Source organism: Oncorhynchus nerka, unplaced genomic scaffold, assembly GCF_034236695.1.
Source record: "Oncorhynchus nerka isolate Pitt River unplaced genomic scaffold, Oner_Uvic_2.0 unplaced_scaffold_922, whole genome shotgun sequence".
Classification (NCBI taxonomy): Eukaryota; Metazoa; Chordata; class Actinopteri; order Salmoniformes; family Salmonidae; genus Oncorhynchus; species Oncorhynchus nerka.
The window spans coordinates 145,172-160,355 of NW_027040382.1; the positions used below are offsets into that span (position 1 = coordinate 145,172).

Here is a 15,184-nt window from a genome sequence, read left to right on the forward strand (position 1 = left end):
CCCTCTCCTTCTCCTTCTCTCCTGTAGTTGATTTATTTACTCAGTCTCCTTCTCCATCTCTCCTGTAGTTGATTTATTTACTCAGTCTCCCTCTCCTTCTCCTTCTCTCCTGTAGTTGATTTATTTACTCAGTCTCCTCTCCTTCTCCTTCTCCATCTCTCCTGTAGTTGATTTATTTACTCAGTCTCCTCTCTTCTCCTTCTCCTTCTCTCCTGTAGTTGATTTATTTACTCAGTCTCCTTCTCCTTCTCCTTCTCTCCTGTAGTTGATTTATTTACTCAGTCTCCTTCTCCTTCTCCTTCTCTCCTGTAGTTGATTTATTTACTCAGTCTCCCTCTCCTTCTCCTTCTCCTTCTCTCCTGTAGTTGATTTATTTACTCAGTCTCCTTCTCCTTCTCCTTCTCTCCTGTAGTTGATTTATTTACTCAGTCTCCCTCTCCTTCTCCTTCTCCTTCTCTCCTGTAGTTGATTTATTTACTCAGTCTTCCTCTCCTTCTCCTTCTCCATCTCTCCTGTAGTTGATTTATTTACTCAGTCTCCTTCTCCTTCTCCATCTCTCCTGTAGTTTATTTATTTACTCAGTCTCCTTCTCCTTCTCCTTCTCTCCTGTAGTTGATTTATTTACTCAGTCTCCTTCTCCTTCTCTCCTGTAGTTGATTTATTTACTCAGTCTCCTTCTCCTTCTCTCCTGTAGTTGATTTATTTACTCAGTCTCCTTCTCCTTCTCCTTCTCTCCTGTAGTTGATTTATTTACTCAGTCTCCTTCTCCATCTCTCCTGTAGTTGATTTATTTACTCAGTCTCCTTCTCCTTCTCTCCTGTAGTTGATTTATTTACTCAGTCTCCTTCTCCTTCTCTCCTGTAGTTGATTTATTTACTCAGTCTCCTTCTCCTTCTCTCCTGTAGTTGATTTATTTACTCAGTCTCCCTCTCCCTCTCCTTCTCCATCTCTCCTGTAGTTGATTTATTTACTCAGTCTCCTTCTCCTTCTCCTTCTCCATCTCTCCTGTAGTTGATTTATTTACTCAGTCTCCTTCTCCTTCTCCATCTCTCCTGTAGTTGATTTATTTACTCAGTCTCCTTCTCCTTCTCCTTCTCTCCTGTAGTTGATTTATTTACTCAGTCTCCCTCTCCTTCTCCAGCTCTCCTGTAGTTGATTTATTTACTCAGTCTCCTTCTCCTTCTCCATCTCCATCTCTCCTGTAGTTGATTTATTTACTCAGTCTCCTTCTCCTTCTCCATCTCTCCTGTAGTTGATTTATTTACTCAGTCTCCTTCTCCTTCTCCATCTCTCCTGTAGTTGATTTATTTACTCAGTCTCCTTCTCCTTCTCCTTCTCCATCTCTCCTGTAGTTGATTTATTTACTCAGTCTCCCTCTCCTTCTCCATCTCTCCTGTAGTTGATTTATTTACTCAGTCTCCTTCTCCATCTCTCCTGTAGTTGATTTATTTACTCAGTCTCCCTCTCCTTCTCCATCTCTCCTGTAGTTGATTTATTTACTCAGTCTCCCTCTCCTTCTCCTTCCCTCCTGTAGTTGATTTATTTACTCAGTCTCCCTCTCCTTCTCCATCTCTCCTGTAGTTGATTTATTTACTCAGTCTCCTTCTCCATCTCTCCTGTAGTTGATTTATTTACTCAGTCTCCTTCTCCTTCTCCTTCTCTCCTGTAGTTGATTTATTTACTCAGTCTCCCTCTCCTTCTCCATCTCTCCTGTAGTTGATTTATTTACTCAGTCTCCTTCTCCATCTCTCCTGTAGTTGATTTATTTACTCAGTCTCCTTCTCCTTCTCCATCTCTCCTGTAGTTGATTTATTTACTCAGTCTCCTTCTCCTTCTCCATCTCTCCTGTAGTTGATTTATTTACTCAGTCTCCTTCTCCTTCTCCATCTCTCCTGTAGTTGATTTATTTACTCAGTCTCCCTCTCCATCTCCATCTCTCCTGTAGTTCCCGTACTGCGGCCTGTTATTCCGGCACCAGGGCTGGCCTCTGTGTCTCCAGGACAAGGTGATCATCCAGCTCTCTCCTCTGGACCCACGTGTCCTCCGCCCCGGGGACTTCTACCTACAGGTATCAAACATACCTGTTTTCATGGTCTGACTTTATTCTACCTACAGGTATCAAACATACCTGTTTTCATGGTCTGACTTTATTCTACCTACAGGTATCAAACATACCTGTTTTCATGGTCTGACTTTATTCTACCTACAGGTATCAAACATACCTGTTTTCATTACTGAACAGAGAGAGGAAGACAGTGGGGATCTGTTCTGACTTTATTGAACAGAGAGAGGAAGACAGTGGGGATCTGTTCTGACTTTATTGAACAGAGAGAGGAAGACAGTGGGGATCTGTTCTGACTTTATTGAACAGAGAGAGGAAGACAGTGGGGATCTGTTCTGACTTTATTGAACAGAGAGAGAGGAAGACAGTGGGGATCTGTTCTGACTTTATTGAACAGAGAGAGAGGAAGACAGTGGGGATCTGTTCTGACTTTATTGAACAGAGAGCGGGAGGATGGCAGTGGGGATCTGTTCTGACTTTATTGAACAGAGAGAGAGGAAGACAGTGGGGATCTGTTCTGACTTTATTGAACAGAGAGAGAGGAGCTGAGCTGTTCATCCCCTCCTGATTATAACCACAGCCAGTCTTGTCTGAGCTGTTCATCCCCTCCCCCTGATTATAACCACAGCCAGTCTTGTCTGAGCTGTTCATCCCCTCCTGATTATAACCACAGCCAGTCTTGTCTGAGCTGTTCATTCCCTCCTGATTATAACCACAGCCAGTCTTGTCTGAGCTGTTCATTCCCTCCTGATTATAACCACAGCCAGTCTTGTCTGAGCTGTTCATCCCCTCCCCTGATTATAACCACAGCCAGTCTTGTCTGAGCTGTTCATCCCCTCCTGATTATAACCACAGCCAGTCTTGTCTGAGCTGTTCATTCCCTCCTGATTATAACCACAGCCAGTCTTGTCTGAGCTGTTCATTCCCTCCTGATTATAACCACAGCCAGTCTTGTCTGAGCTGTTCATCCCCTCCTGATTATAACCACAGCCAGTCTTGTCTGAGCTGTTCATCCCCTCCTGATTATAACCACAGCCAGTCTTGTCTGAGCTGTTCATTCCCCTCCTCCTGATTATAACCACAGCCAGTCTTGTCTGAGCTGTTCATCCCCTCCTGATTATAACCACAGCCAGTCTTGTCTGAGCTGTTCATCCCCTCCTCCTGATTATAACCACAGCCAGTCTTGTCTGAGCTGTTCATTCCCTCCTGATTATAACCACAGCCAGTCTTGTCTGAGCTGTTCATCCCCTCCTGATTATAACCACAGCCAGTCTTGTCTGAGCTGTTCATCCCCTCCTGATTATAACCACAGCCAGTCTTGTCTGAGCTGTTCATTCCCTCCTCCTGATTATAACCACAGCCAGTCTTGTCTGAGCTGTTCATCCCCTCCTGATTATAACCACAGCCAGTCTTGTCTGAGCTGTTCATCCCCCCCCTGATTATAACCACAGCCAGTCTTGTCTGAGCTGTTCATCCCCTCCTGATTATAACCACAGCCAGTCTTGTCTGAGCTGTTCATCCCCTCCCCCTGATTATAACCACAGCCAGTCTTGTCTGAGCTGTTCATCCCCTCCTGATTATAACCACAGCCAGTCTTGTCTGAGCTGTTCATCCCCTCCCCCTGATTATAACCACAGCCAGTCTTGTCTGAGCTGTTCATCCCCCTCCTGATTATAACCACAGCCAGTCTTGTCTGAGCTGTTCATTCCCCTCCTGATTATAACCACAGCCAGTCTTGTCTGAGCTGTTCATTCCCTCCTGATTATAACCACAGCCAGTCTTGTCTGAGCTGTTCATTCCCTCCTGATTATAACCACAGCCAGTCTTGTCTGAGCTGTTCATTCCCTCCTGATTATAACCACAGCCAGTCTTGTCTGAGCTGTTCATTCCCCTCCTGATTATAACCACAGCCAGTCTTGTCTGAGCTGTTCATCCCCCTCCCCTGATTATAACCACAGCCAGTCTTGTCTGAGCTGTTCATCCCCTCCTGATTATAACCACAGCCAGTCTTGTCTGAGCTGTTCATTCCTCCTGATTATAACCACAGCCAGTCTTGTCTGAGCTGTTCATTCCCTCCTGATTATAACCACAGCCAGTCTTGTCTGAGCTGTTCATCCCCTCCCCCTGATTATAACCACAGCCAGTCTTGTCTGAGCTGTTCATCCCCTCCTGATTATAACCACAGCCAGTCTTGTCTGAGCTGTTCATCCCCTCCCCCTGATTATAACCACAGCCAGTCTTGTCTGAGCTGTTCATCCCCTCCTGATTATAACCACAGCCAGTCTTGTCTGAGCTGTTCATTCCCTCCTGATTATAACCACAGCCAGTCTTGTCTGAGCTGTTCATCCCTCCTGATTATAACCACAGCCAGTCTTGTCTGAGCTGTTCATCCCCTCCCCTGATTATAACCACAGCCAGTCTTGTCTGAGCTGTTCATCCCCTCCTGATTATAACCACAGCCAGTCTTGTCTGAGCTGTTCATCCCCTCCCCCTGATTATAACCACAGCCAGTCTTGTCTGAGCTGTTCATCCCCTCCTGATTATAACCACAGCCAGTCTTGTCTGAGCTGTTCATTCCCTCCTGATTATAACCACAGCCAGTCTTGTCTGAGCTGTTCATTCCCTCCTGATTATAACCACAGCCAGTCTTGTCTGAGCTGTTCATTCCCTCCTGATTATAACCACAGCCAGTCTTGTCTGAGCTGTTCATTCCCTCCTGATTATAACCACAGCCAGTCTTGTCTGAGCTGTTCATCCCCTCCCCCTGATTATAACCACAGCCAGTCTTGTCTGAGCTGTTCATCCCCTCCCCCTGATTATAACCACAGCCAGTCTTGTCTGAGCTGTTCATTCCCTCCTGATTATAACCACAGCCAGTCTTGTCTGAGCTGTTCATTCCCTCCTGATTATAACCACAGCCAGTCTTGTCTGAGCTGTTCATCCCCTCCTGATTATAACCACAGCCAGTCTTGTCTGAGCTGTTCATCCCCTCCTGATTATAACCACAGCCAGTCTTGTCTGAGCTGTTCATCCCCTCCCCCTGATTATAACCACAGCCAGTCTTGTCTGAGCTGTTCATCCCCTCCTGATTATAACCACAGCCAGTCTTGTCTGAGCTGTTCATCCCCTCCTGATTATAACCACAGCCAGTCTTGTCTGAGCTGTTCATCCCCTCCTGATTATAACCACAGCCAGTCTTGTCTGAGCTGTTCATTCCCCTCCTGATTATAACCACAGCCAGTCTTGTCTGAGCTGTTCATCCCCTCCTGATTATAACCACAGCCAGTCTTGTCTGAGCTGTTCATCCCCTCCTGATTATAACCACAGCCAGTCTTGTCTGAGCTGTTCATTCCCCTCCTGATTATAACCACAGCCAGTCTTGTCTGAGCTGTTCATCCCCCTCCTGATTATAACCACAGCCAGTCTTGTCTGAGCTGTTCATTCCCTCCTGATTATAACCACAGCCAGTCTTGTCTGAGCTGTTCATTCCTCCTGATTATAACCACAGCCAGTCTTGTCTGAGCTGTTCATCCCCTCCCCTGATTATAACCACAGCCAGTCTTGTCTGAGCTGTTCATCCCCTCCTGATTATAACCACAGCCAGTCTTGTCTGAGCTGTTCATTCCCTCCTGATTATAACCACAGCCAGTCTTGTCTGAGCTGTTCATTCCCTCCTGATTATAACCACAGCCAGTCTTGTCTGAGCTGTTCATCCCCTCCCCCTGATTATAACCACAGCCAGTCTTGTCTGAGCTGTTCATCCCCTCCTGATTATAACCACAGCCAGTCTTGTCTGAGCTGTTCATTCCCTCCTGATTATAACCACAGCCAGTCTTGTCTGAGCTGTTCATCCCCTCCCCCTGATTATAACCACAGCCAGTCTTGTCTGAGCTGTTCATTCCCTCCTCCTGATTATAACCACAGCCAGTCTTGTCTGAGCTGTTCATCCCCTCCTGATTATAACCACAGCCAGTCTTGTCTGAGCTGTTCATCCCCTCCCCCTGATTATAACCACAGCCAGTCTTGTCTGAGCTGTTCATCCCCTCCTGATTATAACCACAGCCAGTCTTGTCTGAGCTGTTCATCCCCCCTCCACAGCCAGTCTTGTCTGATTATCCCCTCCTGATTATAACACAGCCAGTCTTGTCTGAGCTGTTCATTCCCTCCTGATTATAACCACAGCCAGTCTTGTCTGAGCTGTTCATTCCCTCCTGATTATAACCACAGCCAGTCTTGTCTGAGCTGTTCATTCCCTGATTATAACCTCTTGATTTCATAATAACCACAGCCAGTCTTGTCTGAGCTGTTCATTCCCTCCTGATTATAACCACAGCCAGTCTTGTCTGAGCTGTTCATCCCCTCCCCTGATTATAACCACAGCCAGTCTTGTCTGAGCTGTTCATCCCCTCCCCTGATTATAACCACAGCCAGTCTTGTCTGAGCTGTTCATTCCCTCCTGATTATAACCACAGCCAGTCTTGTCTGAGCTGTTCATTCCCTCCTGATTATAACCACAGCCAGTCTTGTCTGAGCTGTTCATCCCCTCCTGATTATAACCACAGCCAGTCTTGTCTGAGCTGTTCATCCCCTCCTGATTATAACCACAGCCAGTCTTGTCTGAGCTGTTCATCCCCTCCCCCTGATTATAACCACAGCCAGTCTTGTCTGAGCTGTTCATCCCCTCCTGATTATAACCACAGCCAGTCTTGTCTGAGCTGTTCATCCCCTCCTGATTATAACCACAGCCAGTCTTGTCTGAGCTGTTCATCCCCTCCTGATTATAACCACAGCCAGTCTTGTCTGAGCTGTTCATTCCCCTCCTGATTATAACCACAGCCAGTCTTGTCTGAGCTGTTCATCCCCTCCTGATTATAACCACAGCCAGTCTTGTCTGAGCTGTTCATCCCCTCCTGATTATAACCACAGCCAGTCTTGTCTGAGCTGTTCATTCCCCTCCTGATTATAACCACAGCCAGTCTTGTCTGAGCTGTTCATCCCCTCCTGATTATAACCACAGCCAGTCTTGTCTGAGCTGTTCATTCCCTCCTGATTATAACCACAGCCAGTCTTGTCTGAGCTGTTCATTCCCTCCTGATTATAACCACAGCCAGTCTTGTCTGAGCTGTTCATCCCCTCCTGATTATAACCACAGCAGACCAACATGAGAAATAAACCTGTAGATTTTTATTTCATGTTAAATCCTCAGTCGTTTTTTAATGTGTCTGTTGTTGTTTTCAAATGGCTCCTTTTATATTGTATGTAGAATAAGTCTACTAAAATCCATGTTTTCATTCAGGTGGCATCGCCCTCTGTCTCCCCCAGCTCTTCCTCCACCAACACCCCCAACTCCTCCTCCACCAACACCCCCGGCTCCTCCTCCACCAACACCCCCAGCTCCTCCTCCACCAACACCCCCAGCTCCTCCTCCACCAACACCCCCAGCTCCTCCTCCACCAACACCCCCGGCTCCTCCTCCACCAACACCCCCAGGTGAGACATCCCCTCTCATTCTTTGGCTCTCCGTCTCTCAGCTCTCTCTTTCTACACTGAACTTATCAAGGCACAAGGCGAGACCCAGCTGGAGACACAGGAGGCAGATGGTTGGAGTCTTACAATGTTTATTTCATCAAGAGAATGGGTGTGGACAGGCAAAAGGTCACAACCAGTTCAGAGTCCTATAGGTACCGAAGGGCAGGCAGACTCAAGTTCAGGGCAGGCAGATTCAAGATCAGGGCAGTGGTCAAAACCGGGAAGACTAGCAAAAGGAGTAATGGGGAAAAACACACTGGTTGACTTGACTAAACGTACAAGACGAACTGGTACAGAGAGACAGGAAACACAGGGATACATACACTGGCACAGAGAGACAGGAAACACAGGGATAAATACACTGGTACAGAGAGACAGGAAACACAGGGATAAATACACTGGTACAGAGAGACAGGAAACACAGGGATAAATACACTGGAACAGAGAGACAGGAAACACAGGGATAAATACACTGGTACAGAGAGACAGGAAACACAGGGATAAATACACTGGTACAGAGAGACAGGAAACACAGGGATAAATACACTGGCACAGAGAGACAGGAAACACAGGGATAAATACACTGGTACAGAGAGACAGGAAACACAGGGATGAATACACTGGTACAGAGAGACAGGAAACACAGGGATAAATACACTGGTACAGAGAGACAGGAAACACAGGGATAAATACACTGGTACAGAGAGACAGGAAACACAGGGATAAATACACTGGAACAGAGAGACAGGAAACACAGGGATAAATACACTGGGGCAGAGAGACAGGAAACACAGGGATAAATACACTGGTACAGAGAGACAGGAAACACAGGGATAAATACACTGGTACAGAGAGACAGGAAACAGGGATAAATACACTGGTACAGAGAGACAGGAAACAGGGATAAATACACTGGTACAGAGAGACAGGAAACACAGGGATAAATACACTGGTACAGAGAGACAGGAAACACAGGGATAAATACACTGGTACAGAGAGACAGGAAACACAGGGATAAATACACTGGTACAGAGAGACAGGAAACACAGGGATAAATACACTGGTACAGAGAGACTGGAAACACAGGGATAAATACACTGGTACAGAGAGACAGGAAACACAGGGATAAATACACTGGTACAGAGAGACTGGAAACACAGGGATAAATACACTGGTACAGAGAGACTGGAAACACAGGGATAAATACACTGGTACAGAGAGACAGGAAACACAGGGATAAATACACTGGCACAGAGAGACAGGAAACACAGGGATAAATACACTGGTACAGAGACAGGAAACACAGGGATAAATACACTGGTACAGAGAGACAGGAAACACAGGGATAAATACACTGGGGCAGAGAGACAGGAAACACAGAGATAAATACACTGGTACAGAGAGACAGGAAACACAGGGATAAATACACTGGTACAGAGAGACAGGAAACACAGGGATAAATACACTGGCACAGAGAGACAGGAAACACAGGGATAAATACACTGGCACAGAGAGACAGGAAACACAGGGATAAATACACTGGTACAGAGAGACAGGAAACACAGGGATAAATACACTGGTACAGAGAGACAGGAAACACAGGGATAAATACACTGGTACAGAGAGACAGGAAACACAGGGATAAATACACTGGTACAGAGAGACAGGAAACACAGGGATAAATACACTGGTACAGAGAGACAGGAAACACAGGGATAAATACACTGGCACAGAGAGACAGGAAACACAGGGATAAATACACTGGTACAGAGAGACAGGAAACACAGGGATAAATACACTGGTACAGAGAGACAGGAAACACAGGGATAAATACACTGGCACAGAGAGACAGGAAACACAGGGATAAATACACTGGCACAGAGAGACAGGAAACACAGGGATAAATACACTGGTACAGAGAGACAGGAAACACAGGGATAAATACACTGGTACAGAGAGACAGGAAACACAGGGATAAATACACTGGCACAGAGAGACAGGAAACACAGGGATAAATACACTGGTACAGAGAGACAGGAAACACAGGGATGAATACACTGGTACAGAGAGACAGGAAACACAGGGATAAATACACTGGTACAGAGAGACAGGAAACACAGGGATAAATACACTGGTACAGAGAGACAGGAAACACAGGGATAAATACACTGGAACAGAGAGACAGGAAACAGGGATAAATACACTGGGGCAGAGAGACAGGAAACACAGGGATAAATACACTGGTACAGAGAGACAGGAAACACAGGGATAAATACACTGGTACAGAGAGACAGGAAACAGGGATAAATACACTGGTACAGAGAGACAGGAAACAGGGATAAATACACTGGTACAGAGAGACAGGAAACACAGGGATAAATACACTGGTACAGAGAGACTGGAAACACAGGGATTAATACACTGGGACAGAGAGACAGGAAACACAGGGATAAATACACTGGTACAGAGAGACAGGAAACACAGGGATAAATACACTGGTACAGAGAGACTGGAAACACAGGGATAAATACACTGGTACAGAGAGACAGGAAACACAGGGATAAATACACTGGTACAGAGAGACTGGAAACACAGGGATAAATACACTGGTACAGAGAGACTGGAAACACAGGGATAAATACACTGGTACAGAGAGACAGGAAACACAGGGATAAATACACTGGCACAGAGAGACAGGAAACACAGGGATAAATACACTGGTACAGAGACAGGAAACACAGGGATAAATACACTGGTACAGAGAGACAGGAAACACAGGGATAAATACACTGGGGCAGAGAGACAGGAAACACAGAGATAAATACACTGGTACAGAGAGACAGGAAACACAGGGATAAATACACTGGTACAGAGAGACAGGAAACACAGGGATAAATACACTGGCACAGAGAGACAGGAAACACAGGGATAAATACACTGGCACAGAGAGACAGGAAACACAGGGATAAATACACTGGTACAGAGAGACAGGAAACACAGGGATAAATACACTGGTACAGAGAGACAGGAAACACAGGGATAAATACACTGGTACAGAGAGACAGGAAACACAGGGATAAATACACTGGTACAGAGAGACAGGAAACACAGGGATAAATACACTGGTACAGAGAGACAGGAAACACAGGGATAAATACACTGGCACAGAGAGACAGGAAACACAGGGATAAATACACTGGTACAGAGAGACAGGAAACACAGGGATAAATACACTGGTACAGAGAGACAGGAAACACAGGGATAAATACACTGGCACAGAGAGACAGGAAACACAGGGATAAATACACTGGCACAGAGAGACAGGAAACACAGGGATAAATACACTGGTACAGAGAGACAGGAAACACAGGGATAAATACAATGGGACAGAGAGACAGGAAACACAGGGATAAATACACTGGTACAGAGAGACAGGAAACACAGGGATAAATACACTGGTACAGAGAGACAGGAAACACAGGGATAAATACACTGGGACAGAGAGACAGGAAACACAGTGATAAATACACTGGGGCAGAGAGACAGGAAACACAGGGATAAATACACTGGTACAGAGAGACAGGAAACACAGGGATTCATACACTGGTACAGAGAGACAGGAAACACAGGGATAAATACACTGGTACAGAGAGACAGGAAACACAGGGATAAATACACTGGTACAGAGAGACAGGAAACACAGGGATAAATACACTGGTACAGAGAGACAGGAAACACAGGGATAAATACACTGGTACAGAGAGACAGGAAACACAGGGATAAATACACTGGCACAGAGAGACAGGAAACACAGGGATAAATACACTGGTACAGAGAGACAGGAAACACAGGGATAAATACACTGGGACAGAGAGACAGGAAACACAGGGATAAATACACTGGTACAGAGAGACAGGAAACACAGGGATAAATACACTGGTACAGAGAGACAGGAAACACAGGGAGACATACACTGGTACAGAGAGACAGGAAACACAGGGATAAATACACTGGGGCAGAGAGACAGGAAACACAGGGATAAATACACTGGTACAGAGAGACAGGAAACACTGGGATAAATACATTGGTACAGAGAGACAGGAATTCAGGGATAAATACACTGGTACAGAGAGACAGGAAACACAGGGATAAATACACTGGCACAGAGAGACAGGAAACACAGGGATAAATACACTGGCACAGAGAGACAGGAAACACAGGGATAAATACACTGGTACAGAGAGACAGGAAACACAGGGATAAATACACTGGTACAGAGAGACAGGAAACACAGGGATAAATACACTGGTACAGAGAGACAGGAAACACAGGGATAAATACACTGGGGCAGAGAGACAGGAAACACTGGGATAAATACACTGGTACAGAGAGACAGGAATTCAGGGATAAATACACTGGTACAGAGAGACAGGAAACACAGGGATAAATACACTGGTACAGAGAGACAGGAAACACAGGGATAAATACACTGGCACAGAGAGACAGGAAACACAGGGATAAATACACTGGCACAGAGAGACAGGAAACACAGGGATAAATACACTGGTACAGAGAGACAGGAAACACAGGGATAAATACACTGGCACAGAGAGACAGGAATAAATACACTGGTACAGAGAGACAGGAAACACAGGGATAAATACACTGGTACAGAGAGACAGGAAACACAGGGATTAATACACTGGGACAGAGAGACAGGAAACACAGGGATAAATACACTGGTACAGAGAGACAGGAAACACAGGGATAAATACACTGGTACAGAGAGACAGGAAACACAGGGATAAATACACTGGTACAGAGAGACAGGAAACACAGGGATAAATACACTGGTACAGAGAGACAGGAAACACAGGGATAAATACACTGGTACAGAGAGACAGGAAACACAGGGATAAATACACTGGAACAGAGAGACAGGAAACACAGGGATAAATACACTGGTACAGAGAGACGGGAAACACAGCGATAAATACACTGGGACAGAGAGACAGGAAACACAGGGATAAATACACAGAGAGACAGGAAACACAGGGATAAATACACTGGCACAGAGAGACAGGAAACACAGGGATAAATACACTGGTACAGAGAGACAGGAAACACAGGGATAAATACACTGGTACAGAGAGACAGGAAACGCAGGAATAAATACACTGGTACAGAGAGACAGGAAACACAGGGATAAATACACTGGTAAAGAGACAGGAAACACAGGGATAAATACACTGGTACAGAGAGACAGGAAACACAGGGATAAATACACTGGTAAAGAGACAGGAAACACAGGGATAAATACACCAGGGAAAATAAGCAACACCTGGAGGGGGTGGAGACAATCACAGGGACAGGTGAAACAGATCAGGGCGTGACAGAACTAAAATATAAACGCGACATATAAAGTTTTTGTCCCGTGTTTCATGAGCTGAAATAAAAGATCCCAGAAATGTTCCATACGGCACAAAAAGCTTATTTCTCTTCAATTTTGTGCACAATTTTGTTTCCATCCCTGTTTAGTGAACATTTCTACTTGGCCAAGATAATCCATCCACCTGACAGGTGTGGTATATCAAGAAGCTGATTAAACAGCATGATTATTCCACAGGTGCACCTTGTGCTTTGTACAATTAAAAGGCCACTTTATTAAAATGTGCAGTTTTGTCACACAATGCCACAGATGTCTGAAGTTTTGAGGGAGCGTACAATTGGCATGTTGACTGCAGGAATGTCCATATACCAGATACACAGACAATAAGATACACAAACTAAATAATTATAGAACGCTTGTGGATTGATATTAAGAGGCAAAGTGGAAAGCACCCATTGTTGTCATCAACATATTGTTGCATCTGCTGCATTGACCAATGGCGCTCCTTGTGTGACAAGGGGGCGGGGCTTGACGAGAGAGTCGACTCAAGTAGCGAGTAAACCATACAAACGAAATGACGTATCACATTTTACAAACCAAACATACCGTTATAGAAGGTAAAGTAAAAACCCAAACCGGTCCTTGCATCAATTACCGGTATATTGTAAAATACGGTACACCGCTCAGCCCTAGTAAGGTAACCAGGTAACCTCTTTCTCTCACTACCCAAACCGGACGTGGTAACCGCGTTGCAAAATAAATGTCCACATACATGTTCTTCAATCATTGCACCCACGTCGCTCGCGCATCGCCAACGAACAGTCTGTGTTGCCAGGCAGCTAAAAATAGAAGTTGCTTCTATTTGTGACGCCGGACGCGATGCAAGTCCCGCCTCTCCCGTCTCCTCATTGGCTTTTAGAAGCATATACTGAACCCACGTGGGTGATTGAAAGATGAACGGAGGTCGGTGATGCACCTTATTATGAAGGTTTGTTGCCAATTGTCATATAAAATCCAAAGAAGAAAAATAATCCTGGAAGGAGGAGAGATGACTAGAAACGATTCGGTTGACCGTTTTATGTGTGGATTAATTGTCGGAGTAGAGGACCTTGTGCATTTTCAGGTAAAATAACAACTCAGTATTTATATCCTAGGACAAATTAGCTAGCAACTGCAAGCTAACTAGCTAAATAGGACAAATTAGCTAGCAACAGCAAGCTAACTAGCTAAATAGGACAAATTAGCTAGCAACAGCAAGCTAGCTAGCTAAATAGGATATGTTAGCTAGCAACTGCAAGCTAGCTAGCTAAATAGGACAAATTAGCTATCAACTGCAAGCTAACTAGCTAAATAGGACAAATTAGCTAGCAACAGCAAGCTAGCTAGCTAAATAGGACAAATTAGCTAGCAACAGCAAGCTAGCTAGCTAAATAGGACACATTAGCTAGCGACAGCAAGCTAGCTAGCTAAATAGGATAAGTTAGCTAGCGACTGCAAGCTAGCTAGCTAAATAGGACACATTAGCTAGCGACTGCAAGCTAACTAGCTAAATAGGACAAATTAGCTAGCAACAGCAAGCTAGATAGCTAAATAGGATAAGTTAGCTAGCAACTGCAAGCTAGCTAGCTAAATAGGACAAATTAGCTATCAACTGCAAGCTAACTAGCTTAATAGGACAAATTAGCTAGCAACAGCAAGCTAGCTAGCTAAATAGGACAAATTAGCTAGCAACAGCAAGCTAGCTAGCTAAATAGGATAAGTTAGCTAGCGACTGCAAGCTAGCTAGCTAAATAGGACAAATTAGCTAGCAACAGCAAGCTAGCTAGCTAAATAGGATAAGTTAGCTAGCAACAGCAAGCTAGCTAAATAGGACACATTAGCTAGCAACAGCAAGCTAGCTAGCTAAATAGGACACATTAGCTATCAACAGCAAGCTAGCTAGCTAAATAGGACACATTAGCTATCAACAGCAAGCTAGCTAACTAAATAGGACACATTAGCTATCAACAGCAAGCTAGCTAGCTAAATAGGACAAATTAGCTAGCAACAGCAAGCTAGCTAGCTAAATAGGATAAGTTAGCTAGCAACAGCAAGCTAGCTAAATAGGACACATTAGCTATCAACAGCAAGCTAGCTAACTAAATAGGACACATTAGCTATCAACAGCAAGCTAGCTAGCTAAATTGCCATAAATGTTTAACGCT

At 45.0% G+C, this 15,184-nt stretch overlaps 1 protein-coding gene across 1 annotated transcript in view; it reads left to right on the plus strand.

The window, feature by feature from the left end:
* The window catches only part of LOC135570697 (rho guanine nucleotide exchange factor 40-like), a 50,748-nt gene that overhangs the window by 17,874 nt on the left and 17,690 nt on the right, over positions 1-15,184 (plus strand). Inside the window, exons 3-4 of the mRNA XM_065016652.1 lie at positions 1,946-2,068; positions 7,359-7,552. Coding sequence (XP_064872724.1) covers positions 1,946-2,068; positions 7,359-7,552 — 317 coding nt within the window. The remainder of the gene's footprint in view (positions 1-1,945; positions 2,069-7,358; positions 7,553-15,184) is intronic.